The following is a 24041-nucleotide window of genomic DNA, read 5'->3' as shown; positions in this document are numbered from 1 at the left end:
ACTAAACATTTCATAACCACAAAACAAATAAGTCAATGACCTGAAACAAACACTGTCAGTACATGGTGTGTGTGGACTTAAGGGGGACATCTGAATTTAAGGTCCTTTATGCAACAATGCAACACTGCAAATAGCCATTTTAAGTCGTTTTTTTACTGGCTTGAACTAGACCTTACAAAAACACTCTCACATCTTTGTGTATTGATATTTTTCTGGCAGTAAATGACAGTTAACATCTATCATGATGTTCTTGAAGTAAATAAAGCACGGACACCCTAAGGTGAGGTGTTGAATAACAGAGGATGATCTATACAAATGAAACAGAAAGTTGCTCACTAACACGCATCTTTCTTTTTCATTTCTATCATGATGTTTTTACCATTTCTATTCAACCAATACAATGAATCAGACACCAAAACCTTCACATTTGACACAAAGTAAGCTGACAACATATTTTATTCATTGTATACTGAGAACACAGTGAAGTAAACAATTCACTTCCCCACAGAGCCGAAAATAGGGCATGAAATTGAGGGATCACTCTTCTTAACCACCTTGAATTCACATGCCTTTTGGTCCCACTCCTTCATGCAATCATCAGGAAAATCATTGGGAGTTGCATACCTGCAATCAAACAATCAACACCAGCAAATCATTTTGTTGTGTAAATCAATTGAATTTCACTCACCCAGTCTATTAATTATCGCCTGAGATTGCTTGTGTGGATATATTGAGAAGATAACAATGGGTTGTATATTTGTGACGTAGAAGTCCGTCACTGGCCGCGGGCAGCATTTGGTACTTTAACGCACGCACACATTCATCACTCCTCCCTGCTCCATTATCAGATAAGTTAACTTCTCTATCTTAGTACATACATTTCACACTTACTTCAGTAACCAGTTAGGGTATAAAGAAATAAAGACAGGTGTTCATATTTAATATTAGCAATATTTAGTATACTTATCGATGTTATGGATGAGCGCGGTTGTTTGTTCTGTTCCTCTCTCTCTCCATCTCTATAGTTTACGGGTATGCTGGATAAGGACCCGAGCTAAGGGAATTGGGCTTACTTTGTAGTGCCTGACCGGAATGGCTCATTAATGTCAATGGAGATATTGGAAGACACTGTCAGTAGTGATGTCATTTTGTAAATGTTATATTGTGATGTTGTTTCATAAACGTGTTGCAATATATATTTTGGTATGTTTAGATAAATGGAAACTGTAGGTTGAATAGGTAATTGCTTAATTAATTAGTGTTAATTGGTCTGAGGGGAGGGGCTACCCCTACAAAAGGAGCCTCTCTTTCAGTTCAGAGTGGCATTTTGGATTGAGCTGTGGGTGGGGCAGCTTTGTTGTTAAGCTGTCCCATAAGGTATATGTTTGATGGCAGTGCTGTTGTTTTTGTTCCGGAATCACTATGTAAATAAACACCTTTGCACAGAAGAATTTTTGCGGCTCCGCCATCTTTTTATCTTTTATAGAGGTTAGGTTTTCCAGTTTAGCCTTCTGGCCTACTCTACGTGACAATATTCCTTTAGTGTGACAATACAGACTGGGAAGGCTGAGGGCTACATAGACCATGCATTTGGTGGGTGCTAGAATAAAGCTGTGTTTACTGTCCTTACCCCTGGCAGCATGTTAAACAATCACAGTCCATGCAATCACTGTTCCTCCAGCGGGAACCAACAGGATGCCATGTCTTGTCCTTGTCGTCACGACAATGGGTTCTGCCTAAACAAGAAAACAATTTAAAATATTGTGTAGGTTTGTTGTCTTTTCCAATGTACTAGCGTAATTAAAAAATGTTTGTGTTTATGTGGGTGGTTAGCTGGTTAGCTTAGTCTTTTACTTTACCCGGGTCAGAAGTCATAGCTTTCCTGTAGCAATAAGCATGGAACAGTGGCAGTAGCGCACACAGGATTAAAGCTAGGGCCAAGGACCTCTTCACAGGGAGAAGGGAGGGAAAACGTATGTTATTGAGGGGAATAAACAAGCCATTGGTCTACCGTTGAACCTTCAAAACATTGAAGATAAAGAACTAGAAAAGGGAACTGACACATTTAAACATGTTAAAATAATTGTTAATTGACCCTACTCTAGAAAATAAATACTGGTAACTTTATTTTTCCAATGTCTTTTCTCTATTGCGTCGTTTAAATCCACCATCCATTCAGACTCAAACAAAGGGGATTTTGCAGTATTTATTTTTATGTCCACATTATCATATCAAAATGAAACCCCATTAGGCTACTTGCAGTGCATTTGGAAAGTATTCAGACCCTTTGACATTTACACATTTTGTTACGTTACCACCTTATTCTAAAATGGATAAAATATTTTTTTCCATCATCAATTTACACACAATACCCCATAATTCCTCTTTGGAGATGGGAGAACCTTCCAGAAAGACAACCATCTCTGCATCACTCCACCAATCAGGCCTTTATGGTAGACTGGCCAGATGGAAGCCACTCCTCAGTAAAAGGCACATGACAGCCCGCTTGGAGTTTGTCAAAAGGCTCCTAAAGGACTCTCAGATCATGAGAAACAAGATTCTCTGGTCTGATGAAACCAAGATTGACCTATTTGGCCTGAATGCCAAGCATCACATCTGGAGGAAACCTGGCAACATCCCTAAGGTGAAGCATGGTGGAGGCAGCATCATGCTGTGGGGATATTTTTCAGCGGCAGGGACTGCGAGATCGAACATATCTGAAGAGACCTGAAAATAGCTGTGCAGCAACGCTCGCCATCCAACCGGACAGAGCTTGAGAGGATCTGCAGAGAAGAATGGGACAAACTCCCCAAATTCAGGGGTACCAAGCTTGAAGTCTTGAGGCTATAATCGCTGCCAAAGGTGCTTTAACCTCTACGGGATCGGTGTCCCTAAACCAGGACGGTTGTTGCTAATGTATGCTAATGTGACTAGAATGAAGTAGTATACAACAGCCAACTTTCCAGGATATAGACATGTCTTAACTGGGCAGAAAGCTTAAATTATTGTTAATCTAACTGCAGTGTCCAATTAACAGTAGCTAGTTTAGTTTAAAAAATAACATGGCGTTTAAGGAGAGTGTACAACAACAACAAACTTGTATCACTGCAACTGATTTGATACGTTCACCTCTGAAGGTAAATAATGTACTTAAATTCAGTAATCTTGCTCTGATTTGTCATCCTGAGGGCCCCAGAGATAAAATGTAGCATAGTTTTGTTTGATAAAATCAATTTTTATGTTAAAATGTAGGAACTGATGCCTACAGTTTGACCCCACTGCTGTCTCTGGATCCACACGCACCTCAATCGGCCATCTAGATGTGTGAAAGTTAGTGTATAAGCGAATGATCCATCATGTATGACATTCCTGGGAGCTTGTAAACTTGAATTCTTTATAACCATAGCATTTTTGCATGTTCTCAATAGTTATGTACTTGAAAATGTATCAATTGACCAATTAGGCACATTTGGGCAAACTTCTAGCAGACACGATACAAAATATTGTGCAGTAATGTAATTCTTCACTGGATCAGTCTGAAACATTGCACACACACTGCTGCCTCCTATCTGAAAATATGGCCTTTCTCTTGCATTTCAAAGATGACGGAACAAAACATTTTTGGAAAACGCATGTTTTTTTGTTTGCGCAGTATAATACTTTACTGTGAGGACAGACGCATGGAGACGAGAAGCAAGAACAGGGAGTGAATATTTAATGGGTAAACAGAAATAAAACAAAATAAGGACCGGGTCTGGACAAGGGGAACATAATGACATTAATGCTGACACGGGGATGAAACTGAGGAAGTGACAGATATATGGGAGGCAATCAATAAGGTGATGGAGTCCAGGTGAGTCCAATGAAGCGCTGATGCGCATAACGATGGTGACAGGTGTGCGTAATGATGGGAAGCCTGGTACCCTCGAGCGCCAGAGAGGGGGAGCGGGAGCAGGCGTGACATTTACCAGATCTAATGTGTTATATTCTCCTACATTAATTTCACATTTCCATAAACTTCAAAGTGTTTCCTTTCAAATGGTATCAAGACAAAGGAGATGATTGTGTACTTCAGGAAAAAGAGGACCAAGCACACCCCCATTCTCATTGACGGGGCTGCAGTGGAGCAGGTCGAGAGCTTCAAGGTCCTTGGTGTCCACATCACCAACAAACTAACATGGTCCCAGCACACCAAGACAGTTGTGAAGAGAGCACGACAAAACCTATTCCCCCTCAGGAGACTAAAAAGATTTGGCATGGGTCCTCAGATCCTCAAAAGGTTCTACAGCTGCACCATCGAGAGCATCCTGACTGGTTGCATCACTGCCTGGTATGGCAACTGCTTGGCTTCCGACCGCAAGGCACTACAGAGGGTAAAGCAAACGGCCCCGTACATCACTGGGGCCAAGCTTCCTGCCATCCAGGACCTCCATACCAGGCGGTGTCAGAGGAAGGCCCTAAAAATTGTCAAAGACTCCAGCCACCCTAGTCATAGACTGTTATCTCTGCTACGGCACGGCAAGCAGTACCGGAGCGCCAAGTCTAGGTACAAGAGGCTTCTAAATAGCTTCTACCCCCAAGCAATAAGATTCCTGAACATCTAATCAAAAAGCTACCCAGTGTCACGACTTCCGCCGGACTCGGTCCCTCTCCTTGTTCGAGCGGCGTTCGGAGGTCGACGTCACCGACCAGCTAGCCATCACTGATCCACTTTTCATTTTCCATTTGTTTTGTCTTTGTTTTTTACACACCTGGTTTCAATTCCCTCATTTCATGTTCATTATTTAACCCTCTGGTTTCCCCCATGTTTGTGTGCGTGTTTGTTTTATTTGTAAGGCTGTATTCTGACGGCTGGTATGTTGTTACCGGCTTTTGTATTTATGCCCGTTTATTTCGTGGTACCGGTATTTTTCCAGCACCATAGTATTGTGTTTATACTAGTGTTTTCTTGAATTAAATACCTTGTCCACGCATCTCAGCTCTCCTGCGCCTGACTCCTTTCACCAATTACCCACAGCCTTGACACACAGACTATTTGCATTGCCCACCCCTCTCCCCCTATTTTACACCGCGGCTACTCTATGTTGTTATCATCTATGCATAGTCCCTTTAATAACTCTACCTACATGTACATATTACCTCAACTAACCAGTGCCCTCGCATATTGACTCTGAACCGGTACCCCCCTGTATATAGTCTCGTTATTGTTACTTTACTGCTGCTCTTTAATTACTTGTCACTTTTATTTCTTATTCTTATTTTTAATTTTTAATTTCACCTTTATTTAACCATGTAGGCCTGGCCAAGATAAAGCAAAGCAGTGCGACAAAAACAACAACACAGAGTTACACATGGGATAAAGAAACGTACAGTCAATAACACAATAGACAATCTGTATACATTGTGTGCAAATGAAGTAAGGAGGTAAGGCAAGAAATAGGCCATAGTGGCAAAATAATTACAATTTAGCAATTAACACTGGAGTGATAGATGTGCAGATGAGGATGTGTTATCCGTATTTCTTTAAACTGCATTGTTGGTTAGGGGATTGTAAGAAAGCATTTCATTGTAAGGTCTACACCTGTTGTATTTGGCGCATGTGACTAATAAGATTTGATTTGATTTGAAGAATATGCATTTCCTTCCTTCAAGTCCTTAGCTACAGGCAGTTAGATTTGGGTATGTCAGTTTAGGTGAAAACCAAGCCATGAGGTAGAAGGAATTTTCGATAGAGCTCCGAGACAGGATTGTGTCAAGCCACAGATCTGGGGAAAGGTACTAAAAAACGTCTGCAGCATTGAATGTCTCCAAGAACACAGTGGCCTCCACCATTCTTAAATGGAAGAAGTTTGGAACCACCAAGACTCTTCCTAGAGCTGGCCAAACTGAGCAATCGGGGGAGAAGTGCCTTGGTCAGGGAGGTGACCAAGAACCCGATGGTCACTTTGACAGAGCTCCAGAGTTCCTCTGTGGAGATGGGAGAACCATCCAGAAGGACAACCATCTCTGCAGCACTCCACCAATCAGGCCTTTGTGGTAGAATGGCCAGACGGAAGCAACTCTTCAGTAAAAGACGTATGACAGCCCGCTTGGAGTTTGCCAAAAGACACCTAAAGAATCAAGATTCTCTGGTTTGATGAAACCAAGATTAAACTCTTTGGCCTGAATGCCAAGTGTCACGTCTGGAGGAAACCTGGCCCCATCCCTACGGTGAACCATGGTGGTGGCAGCATCATGTTGTGGGGATGTTTTTCAGTGGCATGGACTGGGAGACTAGTCAGGGTCGAGGGAAAGATGAACAGAGCAAAGTACAGAGAGATCCTTGATGAAAACCTGCTCCAGAACGCTCAGACTGGGGTGATGGTTCACCTTCCAACAGGACAACTACCCTAAGCACACAGCCAATACAACACAGGAGTGGCTTCGGGACAAGTCTGAATGTCCTTGAGTGGCCCAGCCAGAGCCTGGACTTGAACCCGATCGAACATCTCTGGAGAGACCTGAAAATAGCTGCGCAGCAATGCTCCCCACCAACCTGAAAGAGCTTGAGAGGATCTGCAGAGAATGGGAGAAACTCCCCAAATACAGGTGTGCCAAGATTGTAGCGTCATACCCAAGAAGACCCATGGCTGTAATCGTTGCCAAAGGTGCTTCAACAAAGTACTGATTAAAGGGTCTGAATACTTATGTAAAAAAAATCTCAAGGGGTCTGAATACTTTCTGAATACACTGTATGTTACTGGAGTTATAGTAAATTACAGTAAATTAGCAGGAACACAGCTTCTGGTGTTGTTACATATCATGGAAAATCAACCAAATATAAGGACTGTTCTATCACCTTCAAAATACTGAAAACATAACATGCAAAATGACCTACCATGATTCACACGAATGTAGACTGGATTGTAATGTAATTCTACTGGAGTTCTTGTAGGGAAGTACATGGTTTTAAGTAGTGGGTCTTTTGGAAGTAGCCTGCCTTTGGAATTAAATAAAGGGGTGGGGATGGGGAAAGAGTAAACAAAAGTGAGAAACATGCTTACTATGTTAGGTTCAGGGCTAGGGTTAGGAGTTAGGTTTAGGGTTAGGGGTTAAGATTAGGGTAAGGGTTAGGTTTAGGATTAGGGGAAATAGGAGTTTGAATGGAAATACATTTTAGGTCCCCATGAGGATAGAAGAACAAAATGTTTGTGTGTGTTTATAAAGTCTGGGTTGAGCCAGTAAACAAGAAACTTCATAGCTTCAAAATATGTCCAATAAATTATATATTTTTATATATTTTTTCTCTGAATTAATTTTACCACTACATATCATACACACTAAGGGCTATTTACAAGTTGCTCTGTTGCGTAGAGGACCTTCAATTCTGATTTACCTAAAGTCCACGTGCACTATTTACTGACAGTGTTTGACCCCAGCCCATGTTTGATTCCAAAGGTAAGCTACTTCCAAAAGACCCACAAGCGTGTGAAGTTCTCTACCCTAGAAGATCCCTAGAATTACCTTAGAATCCAGTCTACATTCTTGTGAATCATGGTAAGTTTCTTAAAATTTGGCATGTTATGTACAAGTTAGTAGGAATTTGGAGGAGCTGGAACCGTCCTTGAATTTGGTTGATGAAGCTGTGTTCTTGTTCTAACTCCTAATGGAAAATTGGTGATGGGGTTTCAGTTGCACGTTTTATTTATCACAACGTGGACATAATAAATACTGCTGGCAAAATGAATCTTTTGAACTCCCCCACATATGTGTTTTAAACCGGAATGGATGGTGGATTTAAATTACATAGTAGAGGAGGGCATTGGACAAATATTACGTTATTTTATAACCTAGGGTAGGGTCAATGATAAGCTCAAAATGTAGAAATGTGTCAGTTCGGTTTTGCTAGTTTATCTAGAATTGTTTTGAAGGTTCAATGGTAGGCCAATGGCTTGTTTATTCCCCTCAATAACATATGTTTTCCCTCTCCTCTCTGTGAAGAAGTCCTTGGCTCTAGCTTTAATCCTGTGTGTGCTGCTTCCACTGTTCCATGCTTCTTGTTACACGAAGCCTATGACCTTGAAGCCAGGTGAAGTAAAAGACTATTAACCCCCCCCCCCCCCTCACTCACACACACACACAACATATAATAGTCTGGTTACCAGTCTTTTTAGCTTTTTAGCACTTCTGTTATTTGTCAAAGAGACTGGCCTTTCGGCAATCTCAACGTTCAATATGCAGCTGGATTTCCGACAGAGTTGCTCATTGGTTGTTGGAAATAACATTCATATATTCCATGACAACATGTGGAGCCTCAAAAAAAAGAATTAGAATTATAACAAATTAAAAAACAAACATTTAGAGGTTAGCTAGGCAAGTTGTTTATTTTGAGGCTTAAAATCAAAGCCAGGGCCGACTTTAGCCTTTTACAAGGTTCACCTGTGTAATGATCATGCTGTTTAATCAGCTTCTTGATATGCTACACCTGTCAGGTGATGGATTATCTTGGCAAATGAGAAATGCTCATTAACAGGGATGTAAACAGATTTGTGCACAAAATTTGAGAGAAATAAGCTTTTTGTGCTTATGGAAAATTCCTGGGATCTTTTATTTCAGCTCATGAAACATGGGACCAACACTGTACATGTTGCGTTTATATTTGTGTTCAGTATATTCAGTTTAAGAATTTAGACTTGAGCTAGCAACTGTTGACAGACTGGTTTTTGTCTGGACAACAAAACATGATTGCTTAGCAACCGTACACCAAAGCTGGAACATCCATCTGTGGAGAAAAATAGAGATAGAGTTCCAATTTGCATAACTTTGTGATTGATGATAGCTATGGGGGTTACCAAATCAGAATCAAGTCCCCTGATCTCCTCGAGCTCATTAATGATAGAATGGTGATATTTGAAGATTAAAGAAAGGCCAGTCTCTTTGCAAATAACAGGATTGCTAAGGAGTGGAATGTTGGCTAAAAAGAATGATATGCAGGCTACATCAAATACACAAATACAACAAACATATACAATATGCTATACTATTTTCTTGTTTAGGCATCATTACCCATTGCCGTGATGACAAGGACAAGACATGGCATCCTATTGGTTCCCACTGGAGGAACAGTGACTGCATGGACTGCACTTGTAATTCATGCTGCCAGGGGTACGGCTTTATACTATCACCTACAAAATGCATGGTCTATGTAGCCCTCAGCCTTCCCAGTCTGTATCTATCATTCTAAAAGAATATACAATCCATTGTAATCTTCTCAAAATATCCACACAAGCAATCTCAGGCGTTTATTAATAGACTGGGTGAGTGAAATTCTATCGATTTACACAATATTTACACAATTTACACATTTGTTGATTGTTTGATTGCAGGTATGCAACTCCCGTAGATTTTCCTGATGATTGCATGAAGGAGTGGGACCAAAAGGCATGTGAATTCAAGGTGGTTAAGAAGAGTGATCCCTCAATTTCATGCCCTATCTTCAGCTCTGTGGGGTAGTGATTTGTTTTCTTCACTGTGTTCTCAGTATACAATGAATAAAATATGTTGTCAGCTTACTTTGTGTCAAATGTGAATGTTCTGTTGTCTGATTAATTGTATTGGTTGAATAGAAATGGTAAAAACATCATGATACAAATGAAAAATAAAGATACGTGTTAGTGTGCAACTTTCTGTTTCATTTGTATAGATCATCCTCTGTTATTCAACACCTCACCTTAGGGTGTCCGTGCTTTATTTACTTCAAGAACATCATGATAGATGTTAACTGTCATTTACTGCCAGAAAAATATCAATACCAAAATATGTGAGAGTGTTTTTGTAAGGTCTAGTTTAAGCCAGTAAAAAATACTTCAAATGGCTATTTGCAGGTTGCATTGTTGCATAATACACCTTACATTCAAATTTCCCCAAAAGTTTACACACCCTTTACTGACAGTGTTTGTTTCAGGTCATTGACTTATTTGTTTTGTGGTTATGACATTTTTAGTTAATCTATTCCCAATGCAGAAGAAACTGAATGTAACAGGTTTGAAGTTTAGAGGGGTTTACTATAAAGCAACCATAAATAACTATTGATTTTGTGATGTATTAAATGTCTTTTTGTTTGTTAAATTAATTAGACCATGCCCATTTCAAGGTTATCTTTCTAAACATTAAAAAGTTAAATCAGTATATTTATGCTGGTTTATAGTCTACTCCTCAGGTAAACAGACTGAAACTTTCAGAAAGACAAACTATCCATCTAGTGGTGACAGTCAGTATGACAAGGTTCCATACCAGGAGAAAATCAAATTAAACTGTATTTGTCACATGCACCGAATACAATAGTTGTAGACTTTACACTAGACATTTCATGGTAAAGTCTACACCTGTTGTATTTAGTGCATGTGACAAATACAATTAGATTTTATTTCATCTTATGAGCTCCTGGTAGTGATTGACACCACTAGATGGCAGTAGAAGGGGATAGTTTGTCTTTCACCTCTGTCTTCATTACCTCAACCATGAGAAAAAAGGAAAAGAAAGTCACGGAGTCGTGGAAGGAGGCTTTAAGTTAGACACAATTACATAGGTTTCTCTGGAGCTGCCTGGAATACACTTCCCCTGTCCTACTTCCCAACAGTAAGAAAAGAGCAAAAGAAAAAGGCGAGATAAGAGGAGTGGGCTAATATGAGGCTCAGTGCATGTGTGTGCAGCCTGTGCTTGTCCCCGAGCCAGTGATGAGAGCCTCCTGACTCAATTGAGACAGACTGGATTCATAGCATCAGTGCATTCTCTGCCTTCCACTTCACCCTTTTGGATAAGTTATGTTCAATGCTGAAGAATATTGGATGAAGATACAGAAATAAGGAATCATTTTTTCTCCACTTGTTTTCCAAGGGGGTGTTATTCTTCCTCTCATGTGAAATAGCTCCTCCAAACTGGAATAATGTCTTTGTATGGGTGCAGAGGCTCCTGGTTACCAGTGCTGCTTGGTGCTGTAAGTGCGCTGGTGGTGCTGACAGCTGGTAACGCTGGGCACAACCAGGACAGAGGGCAGGGTGGACCATCCTGCTTCGGGGGCTTTGACCTCTACTTCGTTCTGGACAAGTGAGTTTGTCATTCATCCTTCTCTTTCCACCTCACCTTCGCTGCTTGTCATGTCTATTGGGGGCAGAGTTTAGATGGGGAACTGTTGGTTGTTGAGTGCATCTTGTAAAATCTGTGAACTTCGACTTTAAGACTAGGTAGATAGTGACCATCTTATTTCATATTTCACCAAAGCACAATTCATGTTTAATTTGCAGAAACATCTTGTTGTCACATCTGTCGTTGCCAGTCTCAATGTTTCAAATTTTGTCATGATGTCATACTTAGACACGTTCAGGAATGTTATTGTTATTATCATGCCCCCTGGGGCCATATGAAGCAATTTACATTTTATTTTGCCATATGCTGGTAATAATGCCCATGAAAATATCAAATTGCCAAAATGTCAAAATGAAAGGCTCACAAGCGTTTTCTCAATGGTTATTACACTTATCAAATAAACAATCTGATATTACATAATTGCTATATTTATGTATACTTTATACAATGTTGAATGCAGTCTGACTAGAAATGTAATATAACCTAATGGGGAAAACATATATTTTTGGTTCCTGTATCTTTGACAACCAGTATCTTATACAAGGTGAGTATGATGGTGGGACAATGATCGAGCATTTGGTCCAACTATCTGTAGTTGTCTCTTGTGAATTTATGGTAAGCATGGGTAAAAGGCCAGTGGAATTCCCCTTTGGGCCGGGATGAATGAAGTGAGCAAGATGCTTTCTTGTAAAGTTCTCAGGCCACGCTTTATGGTCCATGATAGATCTGGATTGCTGGTGAACAGTGGCACATTTGATACTCCATCAGTCACATACAGTAAACATGCATAAGTTGTGCAGGCTGAGCTCTTGTTGAATCACAACAGTCAAATCAATATCTTTTTTCTCCATGCTTTACTACAGTTGGGCAAAGAGGCTGAATTTAACTGATCCAACTACAATCCAATACCTCATTTAGGCTACTCTATGAGGTTCTCAAATTCATTTATAAGTAGAGTTTCCCTGTCACTTCTACAGTAGTTCTACAGTAGTGTTAGTTCACCCAAATGACCAAATTACATATTGGTTTCCTTAACCTCCACTAAAAAGGCCTGATTATTGTGAGCAAAGACGAGACAGACCTAATGATTGGGTAAACAAATGGAGCCTCATCTGGTTCTAATAGATGTTGCTACCTTCTGGACTTCAATACTTTAAAACTATAACTTATTGTTTGGATGATTATCTGTCTAATGTGGAAGAGCAGGCTTCATCTTCTTCCTCTTTCATTTGGGCCTGCCTTTCCCTCTCTTCAATTGTTTAAAAAGCATTTTACTCTTGGATGAAGATTGATTTTAAATTTTCCCCTTAAATCAGAATGCCAACTCTAGGCAGACATTTCTGTGGTGGCACAACATTTAGCTAAGTGGAACTTCAGACAGAGATCTGGAATTGTAGGATCCAAAAGACAGATGTAGAGAGAATGATGAACATTTACATACTCTACCTACTGCTGTGTGTGTGTGTGTGTGTGTGTGTGTGTGTGTGTGTGTGTGTGTGTGTGTGTGTGTGTGTGTGTGTGTGTGTGTGTGTGTGTGTGTGTGTGTGTGTGTGTGTGTGCGCATTGTTTTAGCTAACAGAAGAATACATGTGAATACAACAAGAATATTAGACACCCAGCACTGTATTACTCTGTGTATTTGCTTGGATTTGTACTTGCTGTCCCCCTAATTCTGTTATAGTCATTCCTCTGCTGCGCTCTTCTACCTGCTCTTCGTTTGTTTGAATTGATATCCTTCCCCTTTTTACCATAACTGTCCTTCTTCATTCTCTGTCTGTTCATCACTCTCTGTATCTCTGTATCTCCTCCTCTCTGTGTCTGCAGAACCCTTTTTCCATTAGGTCCAGATGTTCCAATGTTTCAGCCTTTTGGCTGCGCTGTCTGTGCTGAGACTCGTATCCTGTTAACAATGGAAAAAGAGAAATGCTTAAAGAGAGAGAGAGAGATAATAGGGCAGTGAAATGAGAAGATGAGAGTAAAGACAGGAATTAAAACAATGACACACACACACACACAGAAAGAAAGAGTATCTAACCTACCGTCTCGCAATTTGATGGTGAGAAACGTTTCGTGAGTTTTCTTCTCTATGGTCATTTGCAGTCAAAAATGTGATTTTCATGTTTTTTATATATACTGCTCAAAAAAATAAAGGGAACACTTAAACAACACATCCTAGATCTGAATGAAAGAAATCATCTTATTAAATACTTTTTTCTTTACATAGTTGAATGTGCTGACAACAAAATCACACAAAAATAATCAATGGAAATCCAATTTATCAACCCATGGAGGTCTGGATTTGGAGTCACACTCAAAATTAAAGTGGAAAACCACACTACAGGCTGATCCAACTTTGATGTAACGTCCTTAAAACAAGTCAAAATGAGGCTCAGTAGTGTGTGTGGCCTCCACGTGCCTGTATGACCTCCCTACAACGCCTAGGCATGCTCCTGATGAGGTGGCGGATGGTCTCCTGAGGGATCTCCTCCCAGACCTGGACTAAAGCATCCGCCAACTCCTGGACAGTCTGTGGTGCAACGTGGCGTTGGTGGATGGAGCGAGACGTGATGTCCCAGATGTGCTCAATTGGATTCAGGTCTGGGGAACGGGCGGGCCAGTCCATAGCATCAATGCCTTCCTCTTGCAGGAACTGCTGACACACTCCAGCCACATGAGGTTTAGCATTGTCTTGCATTAGGAGGAACCCAGGGCCAACCGCACCAGCATATGGTCTCACAAGGGGTCTGAGGATCTCATCTCGGTACCTAATGGCAGTCAGGCTACCTCTGGCGAGCACATGGAGGGCTGTGCGGCCCCCCAAAGAAATGCCACCCCACACCATGACTGACCCACCGCCAAACCGGTCATGCTGGAGGATGTTGCAGGCAGCAGAACGTTCTCCACGGCGTCTCCAGACTCTGTCACGTCTGTCACGTCTGTCACGTGCTCAGTGTGAACCTGCTTTCATCTGTGAAGAGCACAGGGCGCCAGTGGCGAATTTGCCAATCTTGGTGTTCTCTGGCAAATGCCAAACGTCCTGCACGGTGTTGGGCTGTAAGCACAACCCCCACCTGTAGACGTCGGGCCCTCATACCACCCTCATGGAGTCTGTTTCTGACCGTTTGAGCAGACACATGCACATTTGTGGCCTGCTGGAGGTCATTTTGCAGGGCTCTGGCAGTGCTTCTCCTGCTCCTCCTTGCACAAAGGCGGAGGTAGCGGTCCTGCTGCTGGGTTGTTGCCCTCCTACGGCCTCCTCCACGTCTCCTGATGTACTGGCCTGTCTCCTGGTAGCGCCTCCATGCTCTGGACACTACGCTGACACACACAGCAAACCTTCTTGCCACAGCTCGCATTGATGTGCCATCCTGGATGAGCTGCACTACCTGAGCCACTTGTGTGGGTTGTAGACTCCGTCTCATGCTACCACTAGAGTGAAAGCACCGCCAGCATTCAAAAGTGACCAAAACATCAGCCAGGAAGCATAGGAATTGAGAAGTGGTCTGTGGTCCCCACCTGCAGAACCACTCTTTTATTGGGGGTGTCTTGCTAATTGCCTATAATTTCCACCTGTTGTCTATTCCATTTGCACAACAGCATGTGAAATTTATTGTCAATCAGTGTTGCTTCCTAAGTGGACAGTTTGATTTCACAGAAGTGTGATTGACTTGGAGTTACATTGTGTTGTTTAAGTGTTCCCTTTATTTTTTTGAGCAGTGTATATTTCCACACTATGAGTTTAGAAGAACACAGTACTGTGAAATTGTGAAAATTATGATAATTTATTTTTAGTGTAAGAGCTGTTTGAAAAGACTGCCTGAAATTTCAGCCTGTTTTGGTGGGATGGCGTTTTGGCCTGCCTGGTGACATTATCAGGCGGTAAATTACACTAATAGACCAAAAAGAAAGAGAGTTCCAAACCTGTCTGCCAATAACAGCTAGTTTTCAGTTTTCCCCTCCCAACTCAGACCACTACCAGACAGTCCTATCAAAATTCTTGCTTGAGAAATTGCTCTTTGCTAAGAACCCAGCTAGCACATTTAGTTCCTTGGACGTTGTGTGAACACATGTTTTTGGTTTCCTATTGGTTTTGGGAACGGAAGGGAAAATGTAGCCTTTTCTGAGAATTTTTTTTTTAGGTTGCAGGGAGGTTCTGAGAACGTTTTACTCTGGTTCCGTGAACATTTTCCTGGGAGGTTTTATTAACAATCTGAGAACAGAAATTATAGATTATTTGGAAGTTTTTTAATAACTTCCTTAAAACTTTCCCTGAATGTTTCAATAAGACTTTTAATAAAACTGTTATCTTATTTTGGGTTAACCCTTTTAAACTCCAAGCACAGATAAAACACATGGAAATGAATCATGCTTTAATCATGCAAACACATTTCTTTTTTATTGTGATACGGCATCAGTGAGATTCAAACCGATAATCTCTTTTCTATCCATGGAATTAGTACATTGTGCCAACAGGATGGAAACAAGCACTAATTAAGATCAGGTGTGGCCAATTAATGGGGGAGGCCAACACACCTGAACACACTTAACAAAATAGAGGATAGAGAGAGTTTTATTGATGCCGAGAATGGAATGTATACGTTTTTAAATCATAAAAAAAAAAAAAAACATACTCTGAACGTTACTAAAGTTGTCTTAATATCCTCGGAACAATTTGAGAACATGACTTTAAATACAGTCATGAGAAAAAGCAAGTACACTCCCTGGAAAGTTGTATTTTTTTGGACATATTTGGACAGGTGGATATGTAATCTTCACTTCAACACTATTGACAGATAAAGGAAAACTAATTTAACAAATTACACTGAAAGATTATACTTTGCAATCATTTATTCATCAAATCTACAGAAATGCAATTCCATAGTGCGGAAAAAACAAGTGCACCCTTAGCTTCAACAGCTGGTGTTGCCCTCTTTGGCTGAAATAACTCAATGTAGCCATTTCTTACAGTCTATCAGTCTCTTACATCGACTCAGAGGAATTTTTGCCCATTCTTTACTGTACTGCTTCAACTGTGTCATGTTTAAGGGCTTTCTTGCATGCAAGTCTCCCCATAGCATTTTGACAGGATTGAGATCTGGGCTTTGACTTGGCCATTCCATAACCCTCCATTTATTATTTTTGAACAATTCTGTTGTAGGTTTGCTTTTGTGTTTTGGATCATTGTCCTGTTGCAATATCCATGTTCGGTTGAGCTTCATCTATTTGACAGATGGCCTCACCTTTTCCTCAAGAATTCTCTGGTACAATATTGACATTATGGTTGACTCAATAATGGCAAGTTGGCACGTCCCTGAGGTAGCAAAGCAGCCCCAAACCATAATGCTACCGCCTCCATGCTTTACGGTTGGTATGAGGTTCTTCTATTCAAAGGCAGTGTTTTGTTTTCGCCAAACATGGCATCTGGCATTGTGGCTAAACAACTCCCCCTTTGAATCATCTGTCCAGAGCACATTGCTCCAGTAGTTTCAGTCTTTACCCAGGTGTTGTCTGGCAAACATCAGTCGTGTCTTGGTATTATTTTTTGAGAGCAGAGGCTTCTTCCTTCCTGACCTCCCATGTAGGCCAAGTCCCTTTCTGACAGTTGACTCATGCACATTGATTGTGGTAAGAGAGGCATGTTGATCCCTTCATGTTACCCTGTTTTTTTTAAAAGTCTTCTATGACATCTTTTGGTCAGCTCTTGGGCTGAATTTGGTGGGATGACCTGTCCTTGGTAGATTGCCAGTGGCCTGGAATTTTCTCCATTTGTAGTTGACTGTTGGACAGTGAAATGATGCACTTGGAATTTCTTGGAAATTGATTTGTAACCCCCTCCCAGACTCCTGATCATCAATTATCTTTACTTTGAGGGCCCCGGATAGGTCTTTTGATCTTGGAATTATGTGTTACCAAACATCCATATGGTTAAGACTAAACCAGACCAAGTTTCTAATCTTAATGGAAGGCTGGACCCTCCCAAACCCGTAGGAAACTTTATGCTGAGGTACTGAAATTCCCACAGAAGAATGTTGTTTCTTAACATTCTTGGACAAATTTGAGAACATTACTTTAAAAAGAACCACGAGGAAACATTATGCTGAAGTATTGAAATTCCCACAGACCGTTGTTTCCCAATGTCAGACAAGTTGGAGAATGTTCCTAGAACATTATCAAAATTGAAATGCAAACATATTGTAACTTTTAGGACCCTTTCTTTTAAAGTAATGAAATACCACCCCCAAAAATGTTTTTTAAGATCCTTAAATGTGCTCAGAATGTTCCAAAGCCAAATAATTATCCTGCACCATTCCCAGAAAGTTGTGGGAAGGTTGTGTCATGGAAATTCTTACACAGGGACACTTGAAGTCAATCTTAAATGAATCATGTTTATTGTCAGCGCACTGGAGAGGTTCCAACCAACTCAATGAGCCATAGTACACATGTCAATCAGGAGCTCTGCCTGGGCAGTCCCAGCAGTTGTCTTATATACGGCTATACACAGACAAGTTATATTTGCATGATTTAGCATAATTAATGAATCATTACCATTTTCTTTCATTCATGTGACTGACCAATACTGGTTCATAACATGTGACAGACCAATACCTCACAAGGCTTCTCTCTAAGCTGAGACCTTATAACTGAGATATCTTTCGTTCTTGTTCTCAAAATAAGGTCTGGGGTACTGTCAAATTGCAGCTACTGATAGTGAGGATTCGTTCAGACAGCCACTTGCATGAACACAGAAATTGGTTTATAGAACAGCACATAAATAGAACACAGAAATTAGTTGTAAGAAAAGCACAAATATTAAAATTCCATTACATTCCATCCTCTTATCACTTGTGTCATAATAATCATTACATTTTTAAGTAAGCATTTAGATTTTAGCTTCTATATAAAAAAAATGATATACTCCTATTAAAGTAAGGGAAATCAACATAGAAAATAATTGAAAACCTTTCATTCTGGGTTGTACAATCTACTTAGTATGGTAATACTGTAATCATAATAAAGGTTATATTTCTATTAATGGGAGGGAGTATCAAAAATAGTTTGAGGTGAATAAATCTCTCAATTGTTTCCATATTTCTTACCACAATCGGGTTGCATTGACTTGTTTTTAACTAACTGTCCCTTGGACATCAACTTAGTTAAAATATAAAACACTGTTGTTTAACAATTCTAATAAGACCTTCAAAAGGTTGGTGCTTGCTCATCAGCTCAGTGTTCCACATAATAATTAAGGGTTTAGATGACCTTACCCTCAACTTAAAAGAAAACATCCTTCAATCATTACCCATCGTCCTTATCTACAGCAGGAAATGGGGGCTCATCCAGAGTTGGCAGCTCATTAGTTTCACCATCCTCTGGAGGAGCAGAAAACATGATAGCTTCTGAAATCTTACCAGCCAGAGAGGCACAGATCACCTTACAGCATTTTAAGAACAATTCACAAGGAAGAGAGAGAGAACATGTTATAACAGTTTCACACCAACCTTGCTACTAAGAAAGACCCTCACTTTCCTCATCACTTGTGGTAATGACAGATTGGTATTTTAACGCATTCTTAGTTTAAATTAGTATATGTTTCACAGTGTGCAGACGTCCACAATCAACCTGATATCCCAAATAAACAATTTTGGATAAGCCTAAATCAATTTGGTATTTTATTAGGATCCCCATTAGCTATTGCAAAAGCATCAGCTACTCTTCCTGGGGTCCACACAAAACATGATATAATACAGAACATCAATAGACAAGAACAGCTCATGGACAGAACTACAATTACAGGCACGGTTGACCAACCCCCTCCATCCCCGGCACTCATCCTTCCTTTCCTGGCATTTTTTCATGTTCTTCTTCAGATAGTGTTTCAGTTTGTCCTTTTAATGGCACATGTTCAAAGTGGATGACCCTTGATAATGGACCTTACAGTCCATTATGTCTTTATCCATTTTCCTACCAGTACACCAGCAGCATGCGAGAAGTTTGAACTGGATCTCTTTCCATGCTCACTCCACATAGACCCATGTTGCACTCCTGAGAGAAAAAGCATGAGAGAAAAGGCAGTTGATAGCTTCTGGATGCTGGGTACAGGTTGCTGGCTCAGACTCAGGTCTCATTGTAGAAGTGGTGAAGGACCATACTGAACGCTATTTTTGTGATTTTCAGCCGATTAGAGGGGGTGTTGAGGTTCACACGGTTCTCGGCCGAATTATCTTCCATGCATCTAGATACCATCTGTGGTCACCTTCGCCATAACCTCGAGAGAGGACAGACCAGAACAACAGTTTAGTTTAGAATAACACCCCCCCCCCCCCCCCTGAATTGGCTTATCTCACTGCAGAGTTACAGGTCAGAGAGTCAGAGGGCTAATCCTTAGGGAGAAATCCCGACCATCCAGCAGACCCAATCTGGTGAGATTTGTTATTGAAGCAAGACAAAAACTAAGAAAATAAAACAACAGCAATACAAATCTATCACTCGAGGTGAGGGAAAACTTCAATTAATTTGGAGTAACTGTCATCCATTACCAACATCTATTTTTTCCTTTTACAGGCAAGCATGTGAAGAAACCAATTTTCATATTTACGAAAGGGCCCCAGGGGACTGGTAATTCCCCCTTTGGACACATGACTCACATCGTGAATCATGCATCCCCAAAAAAACAATACTGCCTGTTAAATCAAAAATAAACAAATTAGAATAACAAATCGAATTCTCTCTTGATATCTTCATAAAGGACATAATTGTGTCCCATAAGGTAATGGTAAAATAGACTAGAGACAGTTCTCTCTCTCTCTCTCTCTCTCTGTGTCCTTCTCATGGTGTGAATCACACATAGGACTATTCTTAATTATTTGTTTTTACAAAGCCCATAAAAAGACAATGTCTCCTGTATTTCAAAAATTATGTTTGAGAGTGATCTGTGTGTTTAAGCAGTAGTGATTGAGGTATTCCTATTGGGAAAGGAGACGAAGTTGAGGGAAACATATATGGAGACTAGTGAAAGTAACAAAGTGAATGGTAATTGGCTTTCATATAGGAATCCAATAATGCAATATCTTAGTAATTTGAAAGAGTAAGACAAAGGGATGAGCATTGGGACTGAAATTAAATTAGAGGCTGCTCACTCTTCAAGGCCTGGTCCACTGCCCTCCTGTTTAAGCCATCTGTTGTTTGGGTTAGAGATAACCTTCCTGTGGAACAATAGATAGCCGCCAGTACACACTGAACTCAAACAGGCTGTGAGAGACACAGTGGAGTGGGGAAATTAGGGACAGTTTGTACATAATTCTATATCAATGCAACAGGTCAAAAAGATTAAGATTACAAGATAGTTGTTTACTTTAGAAGGTGCCGAATTCAGCTTTATGGGACACCGTATCATCTGATGTGTCTGAAGTATAAATGTGTCTGAAGTATAGTTCTGTATACGCATGGGTTTATTGAGAGTTCCTGCTCAAGATGAAGTAAACTCGTTTAACTCTTTAGTGACAGGGGGCAGTATTTGGAAATTCAGATGAATGACATGCCCAAATTAAACTGCCTGCTACTCGGGCCCAGAAGATAGGATATGCATATAATTAGTAGATTTGGATAGAAAACACTCTGAAGTTTCTTAAACTGTTTGAATGATGTCTGTGAGTATAACAGAACTCATATGGCAGGCAGAAACCTGAGACAAATCCAACCAGGAAGTGTGGAAATCTGAGGTTTGTAGTTTTTCAAGTGATTCCCTATCCAGTATACAGTCACTTAGGGTTCATTTTGCACTTCCTACGGCTTCCACTAGATGTCAACAGTCTTTAGAACCTTGTTTCATGCTTCTACTGTTACTGGGGAGAGAATAAGAGCTATGGACTGCCTGAGACCAACGAGTTGTCACACAGGTGCGTCGTTCCTTCTTTTCCTCTGTAATGAATACGCTATTGTCCGGTTGGAATATTATCGAAGATTTATGTTAAAAAGACCCTAAGGATTGATTGTAAACATCGTTTGACATGTTTCTACGAACGGTAATGGAACTTTTTGACTTTTCGTCTCGAGTTTTGCGCTTGCGCATTATGCATTTGGAATAGTGATCTGAACGCGGAACAAAACGGAGGTATTTGGACATAAATATGGAGTTTATCGAACAAAACGAACAATTCTTGTGGAAGTGGGAGTCCTGGGAGTGCATTCTGACGAAGATCAGCAAAGGTAAGTGAAGATTTATAATACTATTTCTGAGTTTTGTTGACTCCAGAACTTGGTGGGTAACTGTATAGCTTGCTTTGATGGTTGAGATCTGTAACCACATTGTCCGATTTCAAAAAGGCGCGAAAGCAAAACATTAGATTATGTTAGGACACCACTTAAACAAGAAAAGCCACACAGCCATTTTCCTAGCAAGGAGAGGCGTCACAAAAACCAGAAATACAGCTACAATTAAGCACTAACCTTTGACGATCTTCATCAGATGACACTCATAGGACATCATGTTACACAATACATGTATGTTTTGTTCGATCAAGTTCATATTTATATCCAAAAACAGCATTTTACTTTGGCGAGTGATGTTCAAAAAATGTTTGCCTCCCAAAACTTCCGGTGAATGTGCACATTAATTTACAGAAATACTCATCATAAACGTTGGCAAAATATATAATAATTCATTAAGAATTATAGATAGACTACTCCTTAATGCAACCGTTGTGTTAGATTTCAAAATAACTTTACAGAGAAAGCACATTGTTCAATATTCTGAGTACAGAGCTCAGCCATCAATGCAAGCTATACAGCTACCCGCCAAGTCATTGCATCAATAAAACTCTAAATTAGTGTTTAAATCTTTCCTTACCTTTGCTGATCTTCGGCGGAATGCACTCGCAGGACTCCCACTTCCACAAGAAATGTTCATTTGTTCGATAAAGTCCATCATTTATGTCCAAATACCTCTGTTTTGTTGGCGCGTCCAGAACACTATTCCAAAGGCATGATGAGGGAGTGCAAATCAATAGACAAAAAGCTCAAAAGTTCCATTACCCTTTGTAGAAACATGTCAAACAATGTTTACAATCAATCCTTTGGGTGTTTTTAACATAAATAATCGATAATATTCCAACCGGACAATAGCGTATTCATTACAGAAGAAAAAAAAAATGCTAGCCATGTGTGAAAGCGCATGAAGTAACTACATGACCTCAGAGGGTCCACTGCTTGAACCAGCTGTTATTCCCTCAAAATTCACCATAGAAGCCTCAAACAACTTTCTAAAGACTGTTGACATCTAGTGGAAGCCTTAGGAAGTGCAACATGACCCCACAGACACTGTAGTCTGAATAGGCAATGGTTTGAAAGACTACAAGTCTCAGATTTCCCACTTCCTGGTTGGATTTTTCTCAGGTTTTTGCCTGCCATATGAGTTCTGTTATACTCACAGACATCATTCAAACAGTTTTAGAAACTTCAGAGTGTTTTCCATCCAAATCTACTAATAACATGCATATCCTAGTTTCTGGGCCAGAGTAGTAGGAAGTTTAATTTGGGTATGTTTTTCATCCGGACGTCAAAATACTGCCCCCTACCCTAGAGAAGTTAACTGACTCCAATAACACACAACGACTGTTCATTTACCTGACTCCAATAACACACAACGACTGTTCATTTACCTGACTCCAATAACACACAACGACTGTTCATTTACCTGACTCCAATAACACACAACGACTGTTCATTTACCTGACTCCAATAACACATAATGACTGATAATTCACCTGACTCCAAAAACACTGAGATCATTACAGGGGCTGCATTATAAAACACATTGACATTTAGGCATTATGACTGATCATTTACCTGACTCCAATAAGATCATTACTGGGCCTGATTTACAAAGACATTGACATGTACAGTACCTGTCAAAAGTTTTATTTCTACTATTTTCGACATTGTAGAATAATAGTGACGACATCAAAATTAAGAAATAACACATATGGATTCATGTCGTAACGAAAAAAAGTGTTAAGCAAATCAAAACATATTTTATATTTGAGATTCTTCAAAGTAGCCACCCTTTGCCTTGATGACAGCTTAGCACACTCTTGGCATTCTCTCAACCACCTTCACGTGGAATGCTTTTCCAACAGTCTTGAAGGAGATCCCACATATGCTGAGCACTTGTTGGCTGCTTTTCCTTCACTCTGTGGTCCAACTCATCCCAAACCATCTCAATTGGGTTAGGTCGGGTGATTGTGGAGGCCAGGTCATCTGATGCAGCCCTACATCACTCTCCTTCTTGGTCAAATAGCCCTTACACAGCCTGGAGGTGTGTTGGGTCATTGTTTTGTGGAAAAACAAATGATAGTACCACTAAGCGCAAACCAGATGGGTGGCGTATCGCTGCAGAGGTAGCAATGCTGGTTAAGTATGCCTTGAATATTAAATAAATCATAGACAGTGTCACCAGCAAAGCACCCCTACACATCACACCTCCTCCTCCATGCTTCACGGTAGAAACTACACATGGGGAGATAATCCGTTCACCTACTCTGCGTCTCACAAAGACATGGCAGTTGGAACCAAAAATCTCAAATTTGGACTTAGACCAAAGGACAGATTTCCACCGGTCTAATGTCCATTGCTCGTGTTTCTTGGCCCAAGCAAGTCTCTTCTTCTTATTGGTGTCCTTTAGTGGTATCTTTGCAGCAATTCAACCATAAATCAAATCAAATACATTTATTTATAAAGCCCTTCTTACATCAGCTGATATGTCAAAGTGCTGTGCAGAAACCCAGCCTAAAACCCTAAACAGCAAGCAGTGCAGGTGTAGAAGCACGGTGGCTAGGAAAAACTCCCTAGAAAGGCTAGAACCTACGAAGAAACCTAGAAAGGAACCAGGCTATGAGGGGTGGCCAGTCCTCTTCTGATTG

The 24041-nt window shown here is 40.4% G+C and overlaps 1 protein-coding gene and 2 long non-coding RNA genes across 3 annotated transcripts in view; 2 read left to right on the top strand and 1 right to left on the bottom strand.

Moving 5' to 3' along the window:
* Positions 1–438: 438 nt before the first annotated feature.
* LOC106585597 (uncharacterized) lies at positions 439–7030 on the bottom strand. The gene is made up of 4 exons (XR_001323985.2): positions 6878–7030; positions 1860–1947; positions 1631–1736; positions 439–624 (listed from the first exon to the last, which is right to left on the bottom strand). It is a non-coding gene; the product is annotated as an uncharacterized lncRNA (long non-coding RNA).
* Positions 7031–7246: 216 nt separating this feature from the next.
* Positions 7247–9113, top strand: LOC106585599 (uncharacterized). Its single transcript, XR_001323986.2, has 3 exons — positions 7247–7536; positions 7981–8068; positions 9036–9113. It is a non-coding gene; the product is annotated as an uncharacterized lncRNA (long non-coding RNA).
* A 1327-nt stretch (positions 9114–10440) lies between these two features.
* Positions 10441–24041, top strand: part of LOC106585598 (anthrax toxin receptor 1) — a 56576-nt gene continuing 42975 nt past the window's right edge. Inside the window, exon 1 of the mRNA XM_014171985.2 lies at positions 10441–11085. Within this exon, the coding sequence (XP_014027460.2) occupies positions 10925–11085 (161 nt within the window). The 5' untranslated portion in view covers positions 10441–10924. The remainder of the gene's footprint in view (positions 11086–24041) is intronic.

The sequence above is a fragment of the Salmo salar genome, chromosome ssa24 (genome assembly GCF_905237065.1).
Source record: "Salmo salar chromosome ssa24, Ssal_v3.1, whole genome shotgun sequence".
NCBI classification, from domain to species: domain Eukaryota; kingdom Metazoa; phylum Chordata; class Actinopteri; order Salmoniformes; family Salmonidae; genus Salmo; species Salmo salar.
This window is presented reverse-complemented; position numbering and strand designations above follow the sequence as displayed.